The 23,398-nt window shown below is 45.5% G+C and overlaps 1 protein-coding gene across 2 annotated transcripts in view; it reads right to left on the bottom strand.

The window, feature by feature from the left end:
* Positions 1 to 11,036, bottom strand: part of Gmpr (guanosine monophosphate reductase) — a 37,920-nt gene extending 26,884 nt beyond the window's left edge. Inside the window, exons 1-3 of one of the 2 annotated variants that reach the window (XM_027410019.2) lie at positions 10,596 to 11,035; positions 3,863 to 3,982; positions 1,279 to 1,362 (exon numbers count right to left, since the gene is read on the bottom strand). In XM_027410019.2, coding sequence (XP_027265820.1) covers positions 1,279 to 1,362; positions 3,863 to 3,982; positions 10,596 to 10,682 — 291 coding nt within the window. In that variant the 5' untranslated portion in view covers positions 10,683 to 11,035. Of the gene's footprint in view, positions 1 to 1,278; positions 1,363 to 3,862; positions 3,983 to 10,595 lie in introns of both variants that reach the window. The other variant, XM_035442949.1, reaches the window with a different exon arrangement.
* Positions 11,037 to 23,398: the final 12,362 nt, after the last annotated feature.

Genomic DNA, 23,398 nt, shown 5'->3' with positions numbered 1-23,398 from the left:
AGTAGCTAAGATTACAGGCTATGGCACCAGGCCTGGCTCAAATGACTCTTAAGAAATGCCCTTAATTTCTTCCTGCTGCTACCAGGCCCAGATAACCATGAGTATTTGCCCACCATGGGCAATTAGTGTCAATGAAATCACACTTGGGGGCTTTTGTGTTTGGTTTTCACTCAGCAAAATATTCTCAAGGTCTGTTCACACTATAACATAAGTCAAATACTTCATTCGCTTCTGTGGCAGATTATCAGTATATCAGACTGATAGATCATGTTTTATTCATTTGTCTATCAACTAGACATTTCGTTGTTTAGTTTACATTTCCTACTTTGGGGCTATTGTAAATGTCATGAGCATTTAGTGAACAAAAGTCTACCTTCAAATACATGGTTTCATTTCTTCTAGAAATGTAACTGCTGGGTCACCATGGTAACTCATGCTTACTCTCTTAAGGAATGTCTTAGTGTCACTATTGCTGTGATGAAACACTGTGACCAAAGCAACTTGGAAATGGCAAGGTTTATCTGGCTTCTGATTCCAAGGATGTCAGACAGGAACTCAAGCAGAGCAGGAACCTGGAGGCAGGAGCTGATGCAGAGGCCATGAAGGGTGCTGCTTACTGACTTGCTCTTCGTGGCTTATTCTGCCAGCTTTCTTATAGAATCCAGGACCACCAGCCTAGAAATGGCAGCATCCATAATGGGCTGAGCCCTCCCCCATCAATCATTAGTTTTTTGTTTTTCATTCTTCATGTTCCACAGGCTTGCCTACAGCTGGATCTTCTGGAGGCATTTTCTTAATTGGGGTGACTTTAGCTTGTGTTAAGCTGACATTAAACTCTCCGGCACTAGGAGGTTTTGAGGTCATGCACAAGGCAGCCTCAGTACCTACATTCCTCCCGATCACATACGAGCATTCCAATTTCTCCGCATCACCAATTCTCACACCATTCTAATGACAGCCATCCCAGCAGGTGTATAGAGTACTGAAGTAAAGGGCAATTCATTATAATTAGGACACGCTGTCTGCAGCCAGGAAAAAGCACTTAGATTGGATTCACCTGGAAATCCCTGGCAGGAAGCAAGGCCTTCCCAAGGCTGGTGATAGATGCTTCAGTCTCCAAGGAGAAGCTGTCCTCATAGGGAAATCCTGGCATCTTCTAATACCCTGATGTTTCCTCAACATAGCCCTGGCAGGGACCCACTAGCTTCCAAATACTCTTGACATCAATGAAGCCTTTTCTTCCCCTCAGCCCTTGTGACTAAAAACAAGTTGCCATACCTGCAGGCACTCAGGGTGGTTTTCCGCAAAACGTTTCCAGTCATCCAAGGAGTAATGCTTGTGAACGGCTGTAAACATGGCGTGCTAGGAAACAAAACCAGATTGTCAGGAAGGAGTCAGGGAAGCCCATCTCCCCCTCCACCTGGGGGTAAGCCACAGACAAAGCCATAGGTGGCTGGATGGCTGCTATCCATGCCTAATTTGCTCCGAAAGTGTTCCTAGTAGCCAAGAAACAAACAAAGGTGTATGCAATGAAGCAATGGATCACAAAATGGTCTCCTGCTGATACAATCAGACAATTTGTGTTCAGCCAGGGAAGGGCTGCCAAGAATAAAGGAGCTTTCCCACCCAGCTGGCCTACCTAGTTTTTGCTCACACCCAAGACAGGTCAAGAACACGCATGTAGACCGTCCGTCCCCCAGACCAGAAGAATGACCATTCTCCTGCAAGCTTCTGTTCAGCCAACCAAAGGACCTTGCCTTACACCCAAAGCTTCATCCAATACACAGCCTACATATTTCTTGCTGAAAGCCAAGAAAGGCAGGGCTTACGTAAATAACCCTCCATCTTCGGCTATTGAACCCGATTTGACCAGCATTGGGCCAATGCTTTGCCGACACTATGGAATTCTCAGAAAGAACAATTTTGAACAGAATTATCATGGTTATGAGAAACGGGGCTTAAGGAATTTAAGAAAAATAAAGCAAAAATATACCATAGAGGGCACATGCCTAGAACTCTAACACTTGGTGCTCCGAAGGCTGAGGTTGGAGGATCAGTGGCAGCTGAAGAGCAGCAGAGCTATAGAGCAAGCCCTACCTCCAAGAGCGGGCGAGGGCAAAGGAGGAAGAAATAATTCATTTAGCAACTGCTTACAGCAATGGCCAGAATCAAAACTTCCTTTCTCCGAGGCCTCTCCTCTCACTTCTGAGTCACCCGGCACCTCCAGTTCCCCACTCTAAAATTCTTTGACTCTTAATTCACACTGTCTGTGGATCCTAAAAATAGAACCTCACAGAACCCACACATGGTTATCTCAGCCAACGTAGGCTGTGGCATTCCTGTGGAACTTTGCCGTGGCAATGGGAGGGGCATAGCAAGTTCCAGGTTATTCATGGGTAACAGTCAAGCACTCAGACAAACCAGGCTATGTGTGTTGCTCCCTGAGCCCCACCTGCTGAGCCCCACACCCATTCATGCTGTTAATTGCTGCCAATGGTACCTATAACAAAACACCTGAGATGATTAAAATGCTTGTTTTGGCTTGCTCTATTGAAGGTCCTTTGCTCTTGGGGCTTCGGCATGTCAGTTTAGTGCAGAGCACATCAAAACCACCTTATCCCCAGCCAGGGAGTAAAGGAGAGGGAAAGATGGGGGGGGGGTCCTATATTCCCTTTTCAAGACCACACCTCTAATGACCTGAAGACCTCCTGCCAGGCCCCATCTTTTAAAGGCTGTATTTTAAAAGTACCACCCTGGGAAAAACCCTTCAACATGTGAATCTTCAGGACACTTTCTCACAGCACAACATACTTTCAAAATTCATTACAAGCAGTCATTAGTGAGAAAAGCAAGGGAAAGATTGGGAGGGAAAAACACCACATCCCTTTAGCAATTAATTTATTTGCCTCGGACCCCCCTCTGGCAGAGCTGACAGTCATACAGCCAATCCTCCATCAGGTGGATGACCTCCAGCTCCGCTTTCTGAGCTCATGATTTGAAAATGTTTCCCTCCTCATCGCTGCTTGATGATGAATCCCAGTGCCTCCCGTGGTCAGACCTGCCACCCACAGTGAGATGCTTTCCGACTAATTGCATTTATCTATGTACTTGGCAGACATGATGAGCAGAAACAGATACACATGTCTCCATGCTCATCACCCGGAAACACTCCAGTCTCGGATGCGGAAGATTCTCACCCCTGACACACAGCTCTGTGAGGCAACAAATGCCTAAAACCGGCCTTTCCTCCATTTTTTTTCTCAGGCCAGGACACTAGACAAAAGACACCTTGAACTCTCCTAGGGGTCCATCCATTTTAGATGGAATCCTGCTGGTTCTAAAGTCACCTTGGGATTACGTCCTGCCTCTCTACTTGACTGAAGGCCCTGGGGCGAGATGTCCCTCCTCTTTCTCTGTCTGCCTCAGTTTCCCCACCCGCAAAAGGAGCCTAACCCCATGTAGTTATGATAAGAACTGAGAGGTATATTACAGCATAAACAATAGCACCCCCCACAACACAATGCATTAAGAGCTACATGCTAAGTGGGGCTCTATATGTTTTAAAGGGGGTGGCACTCTCCAATATGGCATTCGTCCTGTTGCCTAACTTCCTCTTGAAAGCCTGATCTCTAAAACCATCACAGGCAGTTTCACAGAAGAGACAGAGACATATTTAGACCATATCACAGAGGGCAGAGCTCAGATGTGGCACATTTGACTACAGAAGAAAAGACACATTCCTTTGGACAATTAGACTCAGCAAACAATGAGTCCAAGCACTATACACACACACACACACACACACACACACACACACACACACACACACGCTGAGGATCCAGTGAGGTGGTTGAGCTCCCACCTGTGACATTACCGCAGCCATCTCAAATGTCCCCACAGTGTCCATGTTGGCTACAATGATGGGAATCCCTGAGTAGGTCTGCTTTGAGTTTCGAAATGTAAAGGTTCGCTCGAGATCCACCTGTTGGCAGAAGGGAAGGAAATGAGAGGAGGTTCTTAGGTAACACGCGCAGAATTCCCAGAGTTCAGAGTGGGCGGGGAGGACACCAAGGATGGGTCTGCCCCTCAGCCGCTAGACTCTCTTAGGGCTCCAGCCCAGTGTTCCAAGGATAGGATAGCCCCCAGGGAAACCAATAGCAGGCTTTACTCACTTACAAAAGCTCAAACAGTGCCCACTGGTTCCCACTCACCCCAGTAAGACACTGGATATTCTTCCAGGAAGCCCAAGAGGTATGTGAGATTTCTTCCTGACTGCTCCCCGTGGCCCCACCGCCACCCCATACCTCTGCCACCTCCCTTCCTCATCCTGTCTCATTCTGACCCTCTGGAGACAAATACACATTATTATTTCCCATTATTATTTCTCCCCCACTTCCAAGCACTGGAGGGTCCATTCCTCTTCTAGGCAAATCCATCCACTCTTCCCCAACAACAATGAACTTGTTTCCTCCTCCTGTCCAGCCCTTCCTATCTCACTGTTCACCTAGAACCACACTCCAAATTTACACTGAACTACAAACCCTAAATCCCTTTGCATTCAGCTCCAGCAGCTGGTTTGTAATTACGAGAGCTGGGAGGAGATACAATGAAACCATCTGTTTCTGCATAGAAACACTTGTTCCTCTGACTTGCAGACAGCTGCAGGGAGCGCCCACCAACTCTCCTGGAAGCCCAGCTTCAGTGCACATGTGACTGTGAGCTGCTGCTGTCAGGAATCCAGCGCGATGTTCAGTCAGGACTGTGAGCGATGCAGAATGGTGTGCCAGAGCTTGGCCTTCGAAAAAAGATGGCAAAAGCCTAGCAATGGTGGTGCACGCCTATAATCCCAGCACTTAGGGGGTGGAGGCAAGCAATCTCTGTGAGTTCATGGCCAGCCTGGTCTACAAAACAAGTCCCAGGGCAGTAAGAGCTGTTACACAGAGAAACCCTGTCTTGGAAAAACAAACAACAACAAAAAGCTGGCAGAGTCAGAATCCCTCCCTGTGACTCAGGACAGTCAAGTGCTTGAATTTATCGCAGAGTGGCCACTCCCAAGACTCCATTTCTCAAATTCATGTCTGCCTGGGTGTGAACAATGGAAGATAACAAATGAGAAACTGGAGGATGCTAGAGGACAAAGGTTAGGTGAGATCCAGAACCCCCCTCCCTTGGGTAGCTTTCACAGGGATCTGTGTACATTCCTGGTTCCAGCTTGCCCAGCAGAGTCCAGTCCCTCCCACCAACTCTCCCCCTAGGGTGCTATTGCCAATCTCTCGGCCATGTCAGAGGGAGTTTTGGTAGGGACACCTTAAGTCAGTAAAGCACTTGCCTTGCAGGCATGAGAACCTGATTTAGGATTCCCAAACAACTGGAAACCCAGACATACACCTATTATCCCAACCATGAGGAGATGGGAGGTGGAAACAGGTGGATTCCTTCAAGCCCTCAGGCTAGGCTAGTTTAACCAACTCAGTGAGGTTCCAGACCAGCAATAGACTTTGTCTCAAACAAAAGAAAAGGAAGACCCTGAGGATCCACCCCCAAGATCGTCCTCTGACCTCCATACATACACTGTGCACACAACCCACACACATGTATACATACATACGTGTACACACACACACACACACACACACACACACACACACACACACACACTGTGGATTAATAAATTCATTGTTTGAAATATTCTGCATCATTCATTTCTTTGACTGGACCCTAAGTAACACAGACCACACTGGAGGTAGGTGTGTGGCCAAGGTGAACTGATGAGAAGTTTGAACTTTAGGCTTCTAAAGTAATTTAGTCCCACATGGCCCCTCGTTGCCCAAGTACCAGCAATCGCCATCTTCAACCAGTGTTCTCTAGATGTTCCTTTTCCCCATTTCTTCCCACTTGCACCTTACAAACTGAATTAAGTCAGCGCACACTGCGCTGTATCTCAGACCTTTTAGCGGTTTTTTGTTTGTTTGTTTTATTTTGTTTTGTTTTCTTGCTTCTAGTTCAGAAGGCTTCCTGGCTAATAGATGAAATACAATGACTGTGCTGGCCCTAAACAGCAGTCAATGAGAAGAAGTGAGACGCTGTAATTCCATGAACCTCCCAGGCAGTATCATCCCTTTCTGAATTTCCAGCTGACACCTGCATAGGTGACTGAGGAAATCTCCTCCTGACAACCTTGCACTACTAAGCTGGTCCTCCTGCTTTTTGTCCAGACTGAAAACAATCAGAATTCCTGGTCTCAAATACTCTTGTAATTCTGCCCAAAGATGCACAGGGGGAAAGAGCCTCTGCACTCTGTCCCCATGAGATCACAATGGCTTTTTCTTGGCACACCAAAACCTATCTGCACTACACACACACACACACACACACACACACACACACACAGAGAGAGAGAGAGAGAGAGAGAGAGAGAGAGAGAGAGAGAACTTCACAGAAAAGGGCAGCTCTGACAATGAACCCTTGGCTCCTATCTCTAGAAGGCAGTTCTTGGGGCTGGAGGTGTGTAGTTCAGCAACATACCAGGCTCTGCCAACAAACCTCTCCCTCCCAAATGATATAAGGCAGATTCTTCCCAATATTTAATTCTAAGAATGAGAAATAAATTATCTGCCCTAACCTTATCTACCCAATACACACACCCAAGACAGTCCACTTGTTCAGAGAGATAAATACTTCACTCTAGCCTCCCTGGCCTTTACTCCATCACAGAGGCCGAATGCCCCAGATACAGCACCTCCAAATCCCCACTCAGAAAGAAGCAAATTCCCCTCCCTCACCCCCAAAATAACTTCTGTTCTCTTCAGTGAGTCAGTCTGATCATTACCCAGCATTCTGCCTGTCTAAAGTACACACTGCCACGTTTCAGAGCAGTTAGGTGTAATGAATCAAGCTTAAGGAAATATGTTCTAACCTCTGCCACTACCCTAACAAACAATCACTCCTGGACAGGAAAGAAAGGCACCAATATGTAATGGCACAGGGAACCAGCCCTGTCTCCCACCCACACTTCCCTCCCAGTTCCCTAAGGGCACTCAAGGCAATGCCTGTATGTTAAGCTCCATAGACACCCACCAACTTGGTCGTAGACAACTGCCAGTTGACTTGGGGTGAGAGAGGATGCCCTAGAAGCATGATTGATCTTTGGGAAGACAAAACATTCCGGGAAGTGGTTCACAAAGGCCCTAGCATCAGATTGAAGTCAAGTGGGGAGAGATGCCCAGTATTCTGAGTACCTGGAATAGGCCTTCTGGATGCTGATGTGGCCCAGGAAGCTTCTGAATCGGTTAACATGTAGAGCTTAACACCAGTGTGAGCCACATAGGTCCTAAGTCAAAAGTGCATCCTAAGCCAGGGCAATGGTTCATACATTCAAAGTCTTCATGATGAGCTCTGCAGATATGTCAAGACCACCCCAAGCTGCATCCATCAAAGCCTCTGTGTTGGAAACTGCAGATTTTGGAGTGTCTCCCTAGGTGGATCCGCTGCACTCATGACTAAGAATAAATCTGGGCAAACCTTCTAATTTCACAAAGCAAAGTTTCCATAGGCTGTTATGGGGTGAATTGTGGCTCCCCCAAAGTCCTAACACATTACCTGTGAATGTAACCTTGTTTGTAAATAGGATCCTTGCAAGTGACCAAGTTGAGGTCACTTGGGATGTGGAATGTCTAGTATCTGTAGGGGACAGTGTAAGCCACGCCTCCTAGAAGCTGGCTACAGGTGTGCCTGACCACGCCTGTCAGGGTGTGGTCAAGGTGAGGTCAGGATGATGCGTGATAGGGTTTTAAGGGGCAGCAAGGCACATGGGAGCCCCTTCTCTCTGGCCTCCCTGCCTTACTGCCCCTGGCACGCTCTGGCTTGTGTTTGTTTGGCTGGTGTTTATCTAAATAAAGATGTTTTAACCTTACAGACTACAGATCTTCTTGCATTACATATCAAAAGGGGAAAAAGTAGGACAGCTTACAGAGGTGAAGTTAGGTGCTAGATTGGATATCTACATGGTAAGAAGGGCCAAAGGGGGCCAACAAGCCAGCAGGAGCTGGTGAGATGCATGGAGCAGGTGCTGGCTCCCTTTCACAAACAGCTTTCCAAAGAAACCTACCACATAGACACCCCTTGAACAGGGTCTTTCCAGAGCCCCATATGGAAGACAAAGAAACCCTGTACATTGAGTGGCTTCTTCAGTAATTCTGTGTTACAGCAGCCCCAGGACACATCATCAGGGTGATACAGTAAGAGTAACAGAACTCAAACCAAAACTGGAGCCTCCTTTCTTCTGTATATTCTCTCTGGCCTGCCCTGTTCTGTTCCCTATAGGTTAGACTGTCACAGATGGAGACAGATAGCCCCATCTCTCCTTAGTGGTCCAGCACTCATTACAGAGTTGTAAGCAGATGGAGGGGCATTTGCATTTGCCCTGTCTTAGGACAAGTGAGTGGTTCTTTGCTCTAAATACTCTTCAATACCCAATGAACGACTGCTATTGGCTGGGCTGATGGCTCAGTCTCCAAAGTGTTTGCCATACAAGCATGAGGACCCAAGTTTGATCCCCAGAACCCAAGTTTAAAAAGTCAGGTATAGTGTCACACTTGCAACCACCAAGGCTGGGGCCAGGGAGAGTGGAAACCGACAGAGCTCCCTGGAGCTTGCTGGCCAGCCAGACCAGACTACTTGGCAAGTTTCAGGCCAGTGAAAATCCCAGGACTGGGCCCCATGGAATGACAAAAACCTCATGTATATCAGATAAACCCAAAGGTCTTAACTCAATTAACAAATCCCATGGCACTTAATCACAAGACAATGAAAGAAACACTGAAGTGAAACATTAGAGAGACTAAGGTTGTTCCTTAAGCAGTGCCAGGCAGACAAGTCACATTATGTCAGCTCATCCACCAGGCAGGAGTACTCAGCCCCGGAAGACTACACCACAAACAATTGGAACAGCCATGCAACGTAACACTTCTCACAAAATCTAGTGTGAGCGACACTCCTCAAGGGCACTAATTCTCACTGTGATGGGTACACAGATTGCAAGATTCAACCCATGCTAGGACATTAAGAGTGGCAGCCAGCACAAATTATAAAACCAAGTGTTGCATATTTTCACATAAATATTAATACTGTACCTTCTCAAGAGCCTTCCTAGTTCAGAAACTGTATAGATCCTTGCATTGTATAGATAAATATGTACTTATTTATAAACAAGTGGTTCCTATCCAGGTAAATTTTAAACAAGCATTAAGAAAACAAATATTGAGACCACCAAATTATTAGTCCTGGTCTCTGTGTTTAAGTACTTACTGGCTACTAGCGTCTATACAACAGTCCAGGAGTTTTCGCTAGTGTTTATTTTTGTTCCAAAGGTTTGCCTAGTTCTTTGGCACCCGAAAGTACTCGACGAAGGACAGGCCCAGGGGCATCTAATCTGGGTGGATAAGGTCCATCACGCACCCCCACCCCCACCCACCACCACAACTTCCTGTCTCGGTCCAGTCTGGTTCCAAGCAGCCAGTGCCCCTGCTTAGGGAAAGTGACTTGGTTCTACTCATTCATTGGCTAGCGCAGGAGGCAGACCTAATCCGTACCAACCCTCAGCTGGCAGCGGCAGACACAGCAGTCCGGCCTGGGCACCTGAGCGAGTTGTTTGCTGAGGGGATTTATTTATGGTCTTGTTTGTGAAGCAAGAGGGATAGGGCGGGCAAACTGGCTTAGCTCCCCTATGTTTATTCCCTGGGCCCAAATTCAAACTCTGTCCTTTCAGGCGGTTCCTCCTTTGCTCCCCGACAGAGCAGCTAAGTCACTGTTCGGAATTTAGCGGGCTCCGCCTTTCCAGAAAACTATCCTTTAAGGTCTGACCTCGGCCGGCCGGCTCCCGTCTCCACCTGTTTCCAAGCTTTCATCTTATTACCGCACAACTAACTTCCAATGACCGAATGACCCTCACCCCAGGGCCATCCGCTTGCCTCTGTCTGGGCTGGGACTGCAGGCTGTCCAGTACCGCAGAGTGCCACCAAGAAGCAGGTCCCCAAGCTCAGCTCCAGCAAGACCATTTAAACTCAGGAAGAAAATCTTGAACTTGAGTGCTGAGAGCTCCCGGTTTGGGGGTTGTTTTGTTTGTTTTGTTTTGTGTTCACGACATTCCACCACAGGACTTAATGCTAAATCAGCAGAGGCAAGTCCCAGCACCAGGGGACACTGCTCCAAGTCCCAAGGATCTGCAGTTATGTTTCTCTTCCTTTCCATCCTAGCCTCACCGTTTCCTCTCCTCCCTGAGCACCTCTCCTGAGACCCATTCCTTAAGTCCCTTGGTTGGTTGATCTTAGCTGCTCGGCGGTTGAGTTTCAGTGTGAACTTCCCCAAGCCCACCAAACGTAGACAGACACATTTATAATTCCAGGCCGGAACTAGGCCCCCTTGTCACTGACCATAAAGACAATCCAGGTATAAGAGAAAACTGACCGGCCTTCCCCTATCTCAGAGAGGGGAGAGGGTGTGACACCTCTTCCTCCGGCACAGATGAGGCACCCTGTGCCACCCTGGCACCCAATCCCCCCTCGCCAGCCCGAAGGCGGCATGCCAATGGCCCCCACCTCGGCTCGGCTTTTGAGGCTGCTCCGCTTAGGTCGCAGCAGAACATCCTTGAAGTCGAGTTTAAGATCCGCATCTATGCGGGGCATGGTGCTGGCGGTGCGCGGTGGCTTCCTGCGGCGGAGGCGGTGCGAAGGCCGGCGTCAGCCAGGGGCTGCCGGGCGCCTGCGTACAGCGGAGCCGGGATGGCTGTGCGCAGACCGGTGCTCTGCAAGCCCGGTGCGTACACCGTGTTCTTATGCCCGCGCGCCCCGAGCCCCCGGCAAGGTTCCACCAGCCTGGCGCCCCGGGGACGCGCCCCGCCCCGGCTTCCAGGTCCCGCCCACAGCCCGGTCTCCTGGCTGAGCCCCTCCCCCGGGCCCAGCTCCCTCCACTAGAGCTCAACCAGCTCCTTCTGCCTGAGCTTAGCTGTGAACGCGGACTCTGCCAGGCAGGACCTCTGGGCAGGGGTTGAGCTGCGAGATGCGTCAGGATTAGAGGAAGACCTGTAACAGTATCCCGCTCCCCAGAGTGTACCCTAGTATGAGTCACCGAGGTGACAAACGGAAGCCAGGGGAGGCACAGGCTTACCAGTTGTTACCAGGGTAATTAGGAGACCTGGAGTACGGTTTTTCTTTTCTTTTCTTTTCTTTTTTTTTTTTTTAAGACAAGGTCTCACCATGTGGCTCGGCTGTCCAGAAATTCACCATATAGACCAGGATGGCCTCGTAATCTTAGAGATCTGCCTGCCTGCTTTTGCCTCACTAGTGCTGCCTCCTGAGTGAGTGCTGGGATTAAAGACATGAGCCACCAAACCTGGCTGTAGAGTGTGGCCTTCTTTATCCACAGCAAAAATGTCAGGTCCAACCGGAACTCTCAATCCCCCCTCAAAAAAAAAAAAAAGAGCAGGCCCACTGACTTCGTTGAAAATGACAGTCCGAGCTCAACTCAGGCTGAACTCTGGCAGGGTAAACAAAAAGATTACTGGTGGATAAATCAAAGCTCACATGCAGCATTCCTCTGGAATCTGCGAGAAAGGGCCACTTCCTTTGGTGTGTACCTGTGATTACACATCACAACCCAAAGCTAACTTCCAGACCCCTCCTTTCCCTAGTAACACGCACTTACCATGAATGTCAAGGTGCCCAGATAGCCTTCTGGTTCTTCTCCCCCACCTCACTCCTCCTCCACAATGCTAGTTCCCGGGCCGTTCCAGCTAAACCACTCTTCTCCCTCTTCAATATAACTCCTTCTAAAAAGCAAGAGTCTACCACCATTTTTGTTACTCTCTCTCCCTGTTATTTTCTCTACCCAACCCCCCCAAGAGATAGCCCTAGACACAGCCAGTCTGCTTTTTCTCTTTGCTCTGAACTCTTCCAGATACCTCTGACTACTCTCTCTCTCTCTCTCTCTCTCTCTCTCTCTCTCTCTCTCTCTCTCTCTGTGTGTGTGTGTGTGTGTGTGTGGTGTGTGTGTGTTGTGTGTGTGTGTGTGTGTGTGCACGAGCGCGCGTGTGTAATAAAACCGTGGTGGTTTGAATAACAATAGCCTCCATAGGCTCATACATTTGAATGCTTAGTAACCCGGAATGGAACTGTTTGGAAGGATCGAGATTAGGAGGTGTGGCTTCGTTGGGAGAAGTGTGTCCCTCGGTCTGAGTTTCTGAACTTCCAAGTTTTAAAAAGCCCATGCCAGGCCCAGTGTCATTCCATCTGCTTGTCCTGCTGTATGTCATGATGATCATGGACTAAACCTCTGAAACTATAATCAAGCCCCAACTAAATACTTTCGTTTTATAAGAGGTGCCTTGGTCCTGGCGTCTCTTCACAGCAATAGAACAGCGACTAAAATAAAAATCTTCTCCAGAATCATGGGGCAGCCATCTTCTGGGTGGTTTCTTCACTGTACCCTCACAAAAAGGTTAAGAATTTTGGCCTCCCAGTATGTCCACCAAGTGTTGAGACAGGCCTTGTGCAAACTCAAGAAGAAACCACTGGGAGTTAGTAAAAGGGCCAGAACAGTGTAATTCAATGGTGATGTGCGTACCCAGTGATCCAGCTAGAGCAGAAAAAATGAGAGGGAGCAGAAAAAATGAGGTTTACGTAAACCAAGTGTCTTGGGGCCTCTACCTAACTTGAAAACTTGGCCACACTCCAGTTGGGTGACCTTGAGGGTGTCTAACTTGAATGTTTTCATTGGTTAAAAAGAAGGATTATTGCACTGGGTGGTGGCACAAGCCTTTAATCCCAGCCCTCAGAAGAAAGAGGAAGACCACAGATCTCTGTGAGGCCTGCCTGATTTACATAGTGAGTTCCAGGATACCCGGGGCTACATAGGGAGACCCCGTCTCAAAAAAAAGTAAGTACAATATATACTTTATATTAATTATTTAATAAATGGCAGCTGTCTTGGTTACTTTATATTTATTGCTTTGATAAAACACCATGACCAAAAACAACATGGGAAAGACAGGGTTTATTTTACGCACGGGTCACACCCCCTCATCAGGGAAGCCAAGGCAGGAACTGAAATAGAGATTATGGAGGTATTTCACTCGCCAGCTGCTCTCAAGGGCTTGCTCAAGTTAGCTTCTTATACCCAGACTCAGCAGCCCAGGGATGGCAGCACCCACAGTGGGCTGTGCCCCCCCATATCAATCATCAATCAAGAAAATGCCCCACAGACTTGAACACAAAGCAATCTGATGGAGGCAATTGCTCAGCTGAGGCTTCCTCTTCCCAGATGACTCCAGCTTGTGTCGAGTGGACAAAAGCTTAACAGCTATTTGGAGTCATATGTTCCTTATGTTGTAGAGCCTAGACTGTTAACTGCACCAGGCAGGACTTTTCAGTAGTAGCAGGAACAGAGGCACAGCTCCACTCGGCCCCTTGCAGGAAGCAGTAAAAAATAGAACTCAGCAGTGGCCCAGTGGTAGATGCTATTTAACACTGGTTCATTTTAATCGATCAGAACCAAGGTTTGAAGTATTAATTCCCTGCCCACACTAAGTTGGGGCAAGCCCTGTGTGCTGGCTACTCTTATGTAAACCTGACACACAAACCTGAGTTATCTGAAAGGAGGGGACCTTAACTGAGAAAAGGCCTTCATAGGATCCAGCTATAGGGCATTCATTACAGATGAAAGAGGGCCCAGCCCATTTCAGGTGGTGCCATCCCTGGGCTGGTGGTCCTGCGAGCTCTAAGAAAGCAGACTGAGCAAGCCATAGGAAGCAAGGCAGCAAGCAATACTCCTCCACGGTCTCTGCATCAGCTCCTGCCTCCAGGGTCCTGCCTTGTTTGAGTTCCTGTCCTGACTTCCTTCAGAGATGGACTATGATATGTGGAAGTGTAAGTTGAATAAACCATTTCCTCTCCATCTTGCTTTTGGTCATGGTGTTTTGTTACATTGGAAACCCTAGAAGGCACCCTGCTCCAAGGAGGCCTCATTCTTAGGACTAAGCAAGTGTGCAGGGCCATACCTCCTTCATCCTCTTTTCCTACAGGCTTGATGGGATATGCCTGAAATCCCAGCACTCAGGAGGCAAAGTCAAGAGAACTGAGAATTTGATGCCAGACTGGGCTTCATAGCAAGACCACATCACCATCCCCCTATGCACACAATTTTTCATGTCCCCAAATGGCTTCTTAGAGTGGAGGAAGTGTATGTCTGTATTACTGGCTCATTTTAATAGCTGCCTCATTAAAATCTAATTCATATTTTGAACAATTTGCCTATGTGAAGTTCACAGTTCAGAGATTTTTGTCTCATCTCAGAACTATATGACAATTACTGTGATTTTAGAACATTTTCATCACCCCTCCCCCCAAAAAAATCTCATATGGAAAATCAATTATTTATATGAATGCTTTCTCTCCAAGTCCCAGGCTTGGGCAACCTGTTGGTAATAGTCGATAGTGTCTGTATGATCCATAGGCTGCTCTGTTGATTTTCTAAATTTTGCAACTACTTGCCTCACTTAATTTACCTATAATTTAACTTATCAAATACTTACAAAAGGCTTTGTTCCAGTTGCTTTGGAAGGTGACACCACATCTGAAATGTCATTGTGAAGGTGCGGGTAGAATCAGAGGTCCCATGCATCTGACATTGAATTCCAAATGAAATCCATGTAAGTGGTGTCAGTTCATGGCCAACTAGAAACAGGGTTGAAAGTAGTGAATTCTGAAGGGCTGAATTCATAACAAGAGCCAAGTCGTTTACATCTGAATATTGACCTTTTTTGGCATCTTCACTTTCATTAATATACCTTACAATCTCCTTCAGATACAGTCAAACATACACACACACACACACACACACACACACACACACACACACACACACACACACGCAAACGTGTATTCACGCATGCCATCTTGAATATATTATACAAAGGCTTTGCAAATTATTCATGTCACATATCAAGTAGCCTTCATTCAAAAATCTGGAGTCTCCCTGAAATGTAGGTGCTGCAGCCAGATGCCACAGAATGTGCTGATATCTTTCTTGTACTAATAAAGCCTGTCTGGGGGTCAGAGAATGGAGCTTGCCACTAGCTAACCATAGAGGTCTGGAGGTCTGTACAGACAGACAGGAAGTGAGGTAGCTGGGTAGAAACAGGATATGAGTGGGAGAAACAGGAAATTGATCTCTTGTCTGCTGAGAGGCTAAGGATGTAAAGTGTGCTGTGGTTTGTTTCTTTCTGATCTCTCAGCATTTCCCTCAATATCTGACTCCAGCTTTTTATTATGTAGATCAATTAAGAAATCCATTTACAACAGTACATGGAAATATTCCACACTCTGAAGAAAAAAATCATCCCGGATGTGAATATTTCTGGTGCCAAACAATTCCGATGAGAGATTCTCAACCTAAGACATATATGGTGCAGCAGCAACCACAAGCTGACAGTTTACAGCAAAGAGAGTTCACAGAGAACTCTCTTTGAACATGTTGGGGCTAGATAATAACACTAAAAATTGAAAAGCTAAGTGGCCAACTCATTTTATTTTCCTTTTGTTCCTGAGACAGGTGCTCTTGGAGCCTGTGCTAACCTTGAACTTGGTATGTAGCTAAGAATCTCCTTGTAATTCTGAACCTCTTGCTCACTCCATCTCCTGAGAGCCGGGACTGCAGGCTTGCACCACCAGTACCCGTTCATGGGATGCTGGGGATGGCACTTCATGCATACAAGTCAGGCTCTGCCAGCTGTGCTATATTCCCAGTCCATCATCTCACTCAAAAATTCTAGCACCTAGGCCAAGAGATGGCTAAGTGGTTAAGCTCAGTGGCTGCTTTTCCAGAGGACCTGGGTTTGATTCTCAACACCCATATAGCTAATTACAACCACCCATGACTCTAGTCCCAGGGGATCTATCTCCCTTTTCTGGCCTCCATGGGTGCCATGCACACAAGTGGTGCATAGATATGCATTCAGACAAAATCCCTATGCACATAAAAATTAAATTAAAAAATAAAAAATTGGAACACATGATCTAGTGGATAATCACCCCACCACACCCCATACCCAGTATTGATCCTCAGACAGTTTAGTGGGTGTCTCTAGTGAGCACAGCCGATAAACAACAGAGGCCAAACATACCAAGTTACTTTCCACTGCAATATGTGCAGAGAAAGAAAATGTAAATTTAATTTGCTTGTCATTGAGCGGCAAAGTGTGTGTGTGTGTGTGTGTTTGTGTGTGTGTGTGTGTGTGTGTGTGTGTGTGTGTGTGTGTGTGTGTGTGTGTTTCATTTATCCAATTTAACAACTCAAAGCCATGGTGATTGAATTTAGGCTACTAAATATAACACCCGGGAGAGGGGACTTGGCTTTGGGACATGATCCTACCTTTAAAAGACACTAGAGATGCCCCCCAGGGTGGCAGTTGTTATTAAGGTTGTTAGTCTTTCAATTAGGCTGCTGTAACCAATCTCATTACTATCCTGGTGATCTTGCTTGTTGTTACTAAGTAAAGCAGAAGGTAAGAAAAGAAGCCCAAATGAAAACGCCCTGAAGAGTTGTCCTTTAATCTGATGCTATATTGAAAGGTTTTCACATGTTTCTTTTCACTGAGATGGTGCCTCCATGTCTTAACTAAATTTTGTAGCTGGCCAAACAATGGATTTCATCTGTGTATCGGGTTAAGTTTTCCTTTTTATTTTCTCTTAAAGTTTTATTTTTAATTTGTGTAGTGTGTGTGTGTGTGTGTGTCTGTCTCTCTCTCTCTCTCTCTCTCTCTCTCTCTCTCTCTCTCTCTGTGTGTGTGTGTGTGTGTGTGTGTGTGTGTGAGAGAGAGAGAGAGAAAGAGGGGGGGGACAGAGGGACAGAGGGACAGAGGTGTCCCGCGCGCGCTGTATTTTCTCGCCGGCAAGAAATACACGCAGGACACTCGGATCCTTCTGCAGACAAGCTTTAATGCATCTTGTGAGGGGAAAGCATAAGCTTACCAGAGCGGAGACACTGAACTAAGAAACCCATCCCTTAAAAAGGCTGACCAGCCGCCTGGGACGTGTTACCCTATGAATGGCTTCAGCTCCTCAGGCCAAATGAGCCATGGGATAGGCAGAGATCAAAGGAATGGAGATTACCCAGCGCCTGTTGAAGTAATTTACATCTTGGTGTCTTTAGGCACCATTATTGTAATGGATAATGCAGGAAACGGCCCCCTACACAGAGGGACAGAAGGACAGAGGGACAGAGGGAGAGGGAGAGGGAGAGAGGGAGAGATTATGGGCTCATGAGTATAGAAGCCTGTGGAGACTACAAGAGAGCTACAGATGCCCTGTGAGCTGCTCAGTATGTGTGTTGGGAACCAAACTGTGATCCCTAGATGAGCAGCAAGTGTTCTTAACCACTGATCGTCTCTCCAACTGTTACTATTGCTTTTTCTTGGTCCCTCCCCCATAGTTATTTCCTCTAATGACCACTTTTAGAAAGCCATGCACCTGGACATATTAATACAAAGACAGAGAATGAAATATGAGACTCTGACCTATACTTCCTGGTAGGCAAGTGTGATTAGGTTTCTAGCCTCCCTCAGCTTGCTGAGTTGCTGGATGTTTGTATTTGTTCTCAGCTGGGATGATCTCACAGCAAAGGTACCTAGCACCTACAGTGATGAGAGCCAAATCTACAGCAGCCTTTGGCTCACTATCTTGGGTCACAAGGTCCTTTCCTGTCCCGTAGAAGTCATTCAGATCTTCCACCTGTGAGTGATGGAATCTTTGCTGAGATGGTGATGGCTAACTTTTCTTGTCCTCTTGGCTGGATCTAGAATCACATAGGAGACACCTCTGGTGTGTCTGTGAGGCTATTCCAGGAAGGTTTAGCTGAGGGGTGAAGAACAACCCTGAGCTGGGGAAGCTCTATCCCATGGACTGCTATCTTGGTCTGCATAAAGAGAACTACAGAGAAAGTGAGCTGAGCACCAGTGTTCACCACTCTCTCTACCTTCTGACTGTGGGCACAGTGTGACCAGCTGCCCATGCTCTGGTTGCCATGCATTTTGCCCCCTTGATGAATTACACTCAAACTATTATCCAAAGGAAACCTGCTGTGTGGCTAGTTTCATGTCAACTTGACACAAGCTAGAGTCATCTGAGAGGAGAGAACCTCTATTGAGAAAATGTCTTCATAAGATTCAGCTATAGGCAAATCTGTAGAGAATTTTCTGAATTCGAGACTGATGGGGAGGGCATCCCATTGTGGGCAGTGCCACCCCCAAGCCTGGTGTTCCTGGGTTGTATAAGAAAGCAGGCTGAGCAAGCCATGGAAAGCAAGTCAGTAAACAGTTCTCTTCCATAGGCTCTGCATAAGCTCATAGGCTCTGCACCAACTCCTGCCTCCAGGTTCCTGCCCTGTGAGTTCCTGTTCTGATGTCCATGAATAAACCCTGTCCTCCTCAACTTGCTTTGGTCATGGTGTTTTATCATAGCAATAGTAACCCTAGCTAGGATTCCTTCCCTCTTTCCTTAATTTGCTTTTGTTGGGCATTTTGTTCACATGATGACACAGAAATGTCCACTGACCTCCTGTCTGAGGGTTTCCTCTCTGGTCTCTACACCACATTTTCTAGTAGCATAAACATGGATGTGGCAACAGGTTTGTAGAAAGTTCCATCTCCTTTTCAGGGTCCAGAAAAATAGTTCCCCTCCCTCCACCTCACCAGTGTTCTCTATAGTATCTCCGTTCTTCCCCAACTCCCCACCAGGACACCCAACACAATCTCTTCAATGCCTTAAGTCTCGTCAAATTCCAGCAACCACACTAGTTATCCAGAGAGGCTGGATGGTGGTGGTGATGCATGGCTTTAATCCCAGCACTAGAGAGGAATATAAGACAGAGCTCAGGGTCTCATTCAGTCTCCACTGAGGTTTCGTGGAGACAGGCTCACCCCAAGGAAGAGGTAAGAGCTACTGGCTGGCTGTTTTGCTTCTCTAAACTTCAGCTTGAAACCCAATATCTGTCCCTGGGTTTTTATTATTCTTACTACATATCCTCATTCATAAGTGTCAACTCTCAATACTTAGAAACACATTTTACCTGGAACACCCAATGACCACACCTATCATTTCCTAAAGGCAACACACAGCTACCACTCTCTCCTAAGAACCAGAGAGGGCAAAAGAAACCAAGGAACAAAACACTCACCCAACAATAACAAGATCAGATATCAGCACCTAGAATTACAATCTTCCCAAACCCAGATGCCTAAATGCCAGCATAAAAACAAAATCATTAACAACTAGGACAATATATCTCTACTACAGCCCAGAAACCTCACCACAATAGGCTCTGAATATTGCAACATATCAGAAGCATGTTTTGTTAAGTCTTCCCACCAAAGCCACCCAAGCCCTTCCTCCATGTGGGCACTTTCTGCCAGGTTGCCCGAGTTCTGCCCACTGCCACATTAATGTCCCAAGTAACACGGAAAGACTTATATTAGGTACAAATGCTGCTTGGCCAACTGACTAGAATTTCTTACTTGCTAGCTCAGTCTTAATTATCAACCATAAAGACTTATCTTATGGGATGCCAGCTGCTGGCATCTTCTCTTGCTGGGATCACATGGTGGCTCCAGAGCAGAAGGAAGAGGAGAGAAGAGCAAGAGGGACAACTTCCTTCTTGCCCTTGCTTATATATGAGTCTGCCTGCTATGTCACGTCCTGCCTGTATCACAAAATTTCTTTACTACATTTCCCAGAATCCTCCTTGACTCCTAGCCCTACCTAACTTGCTTCTTCATTGGCCAACAGTACTTTATTCAACAACCAATAAGACACACATATACACAGAAGTACCTCCCCCATCAGAAGCACAAGGAAAAAGACCTTAAAACAGTTTTCATGAATATGATAGAGGTCCTTATGGTGGTTTGAAAGAGAATGGCCCCCAAAGGGAGTGGCACTATTAAGAGGTGTGGCTTTGTTGGAGTAGGTATGGCCTTGTTGGGGGAAGTATGTCACTATGGAGGTGGCTTTGAGGTCTCATATATACTCAAGTCACACCCAGTGTCTCAGATCACTTCCTGTTGCCTATGAGTCAAGATGTAAGAACTCTTAGATCCTTCTCCAGCACAATGTCTGCCTGCATGCTGCCATGCTTCCCACCATGATGATAATGGACTAAACCTCTGAACTGTAAGCAAGCCACCTCAATCAAACATTTCCCTTTATAAGAGTTGCTGTGGTCATGGTGTCTCTGCACAGCAATAGACACTCTAACTAAGACAGTCTTTAAAGAGGAAATGAATAAATCCCTTAAAGAAATGTATGGAAACACAAACAGTGGAAGGAGATGAATAAAACAGTTCAGGACCTGAAAGTATAAATAGAATTAATAAAGAAAACCCTAACTGAAAGAAATCTGAAAATGAAGAATTTAGGAACTCAAACAGAAAACTCAGAGGTGAGCCTCACCAACAGAATACAAGAGATGAAAGAGAGAATCTTGGGCAATGATAGAAGAAATAGGTACATTAGTCAAAGAAAACATTACATCTAAAAAAAAGTCCTGGCATAAAACATCCAGGAAATCTAGGACACTATGAAAAGAACAAATCTAAAAATAGTGGGAATAGAGGAAGGAGAAGAAACCCAGTTCATGAGCACAGAAAACATTTTCAACAAAATCATAGAAGAAAAGCTCCCTAACCTAAAGGAGATGTCTACCAAGGTACAAAAAGCATAGAGAACATCAAAATAGACTGGCCCAGAAAAGAAAGTCCCTTTTCCCATAATAACCAAAACACTCAATGTACAGAACAAAGAAAGAATATGATAAGCTAGAAGGGGAAAAGACCAAGTAACATACAAAGGAGGATGTATTAGGATAACACATAACTTCTCAATGGAGACTCAACAGCCAATAGGGCCTGGACAGTCATCCTGCAAATCTCAGAGACCACAGATGCTATCCCAGACTACTACACCCAGCAAAACTTTCAATCACAATAGATGGAGGAAGAAAGACATTCCATGATAAAAACAAATTTAAGCAGTATATATCTGCAAACCCAGCCCTACAGAAAAGTTCCAGAAGAAAAATTCCAAACTAAAGAGGTTAACTACACCTATGAAAACATAAGAAATAAATAATCCCAGACCAGCAAATCAGAAGCAGGGACACACACACACCACCACCACCATCACCACCACCACCACAACAACAAAATAACAAGAATTAACAAACACTGCTCATTGATATCACTCAACATCAGCAGTCTCAATTCCCCAAGAACAAAAAATAAAAAAATAAAAAAACAGACTAGCAGAATGGATGTGAAAACAGGATCCATCCTTCTATTGTATCTAAGAAACACACCTTAACATCATAGATAGACATCACCTCAGGGTAAAAAGATGGAAAAAGATATTCCAAGCAAATGGACCTAAGAAGCAAGCTAGTATAGCCATTTTAATATCTGATGAAATAGGCTTCATGCTAAAACTAATCAGAAGAAATAGGGAAGAACATTCCATACTCATCAAAGGAAAATCTACCAAGAGGACATTGCAATTCTTAACATCTGTGCACCAAACACAAAGGCACCCAAGTTTGTAAACGAAACACTACTACAGCATAAATCACATATTGACCTCCCTCACACAATGATAGAGAGTGACTTCAATATTCCATTCTCACCAATAGGCAGGTCATCCAGACAAAAACTAAACAGAGAAATGCTGGAGTTAAATGACATTATAAATCAATGGGCTTAACAGGTATCTACAGAACTTTTCACCCAAACACAAAAGAATATACCTTCTTCTCAGCACCTCATGGAACTTTCTCCAAAATTGACCACATACTCAGGCACAAAGCAAGACTAAACAGATACAAGAAAATTGAAATAACTCCCTCCATCCTATCTGACCATAATAGATTAAAGCTGGATACCAACAACAGAAACAACAGAGAGCTTACAAACTCATAGAAACTGAACAACTCTATACTGAATGAAAATGGGTCAAGACATAAATTAAGAAATTAAAGACTTTCTAGAATTCAATGAAAATGAAAAAATAACAAATGCAAACACAGTACATAATGAAGATAGTTCTAAGAGTTCATAGCACTAAGTGACTACATAAAAATAAATGAATAAATAAATGAATAAATAAACAAAACCATTGGAGATATCTCATACTAGTAACTTAACAATATATCTGAAATCTCCAGAACAAAAAGAGCTCACATCCAAAAGCTGATGGCTAAAAATAATTAAACTCAGAGCTGAAATCAATAAAATAGAAACAAGAGCTAAAACAATACAAAAAATCGATGAAATGAGATGGTTCATTGAGAAAATCATTAAGATTGGCAAACCCTTATCCAAATTAACAAAATTAGGAATGAAAGGAGGGACATAACAACAACCAAAGAAATCCAGAGAATCATCAGGATATGCTTTAAAATCCTGTACCCCATGAAATAGAAAATCTAAAAGAAATGGAATTTTTTTTTTTTGCTATATAACACTTACTAAAGTTAAATCAAGATCAGATAAGCAATTTAATCAAACCTGTAAACCTTAATGAAATAGAAGCAGCAATTAAAAGTCTCCCAACACCCCACCCAACCCATGGACAAAAAAAAACCCCATGATCAGATGGTTTTAGTATAGAAGTCGATCGACCAGACTTTCAAAGAAAAGTATTAGCCAATACTTCTGAAATTATCCCACAAAATAGAAACATGTGGAACATTGTCCAATTTGTTTTATGAGGTCACAGTGGGCACAACCTTCAAGGCCCACCCTTTGTCATCTACTTTTCACCAGTCAGTCCCCTTCTCCTTCAGGCATCACAGCCTTCAAAAAGTACCATAATCTAGGAACCAAAAGTGCTGAACGTGACACTATGGAGTACATTCAATAGTCTGAACATAACAGAGATCAAGGTGTGATCGTTAGTTTTAACTGGAAAGAAAGAGTCTCAGTGAAAGACTGTCTAGAGACCATCTGTGAGCATGTCTGTAGATGATTATCTTGATGAGTGGGAACATCTGCCCACTGTGGGTGGCACCATTCCCCTATTAGGGGATCCTGGGCTGTAGAAGAATGGAGAGAGCGTGCTGAGCACCAGAATACACACATGCATCCATTCATTCATTTAATTCTGCATCTTGACTATGGATGCCACGTGACCAACTGTCTCAGTTTCTGCTGCTGTCACTTCCTCACAATGATGAACTCCATCCCGGTACTAAAAATAAGCCCTTTCTCCTTTCAAGTTGCTTTGAGATCAGGGTATTTCATCACAGTGACCCCAAATAAAACTAACACACAAAGCAATAAGGGGGAAATGGCTAGAGGCCCAGA

Source organism: Cricetulus griseus, chromosome 3 (genome assembly GCF_003668045.3).
Source record: "Cricetulus griseus strain 17A/GY chromosome 3, alternate assembly CriGri-PICRH-1.0, whole genome shotgun sequence".
NCBI classification, from domain to species: Eukaryota; Metazoa; Chordata; class Mammalia; order Rodentia; family Cricetidae; genus Cricetulus; species Cricetulus griseus.
This window is presented reverse-complemented; position numbering and strand designations above follow the sequence as displayed.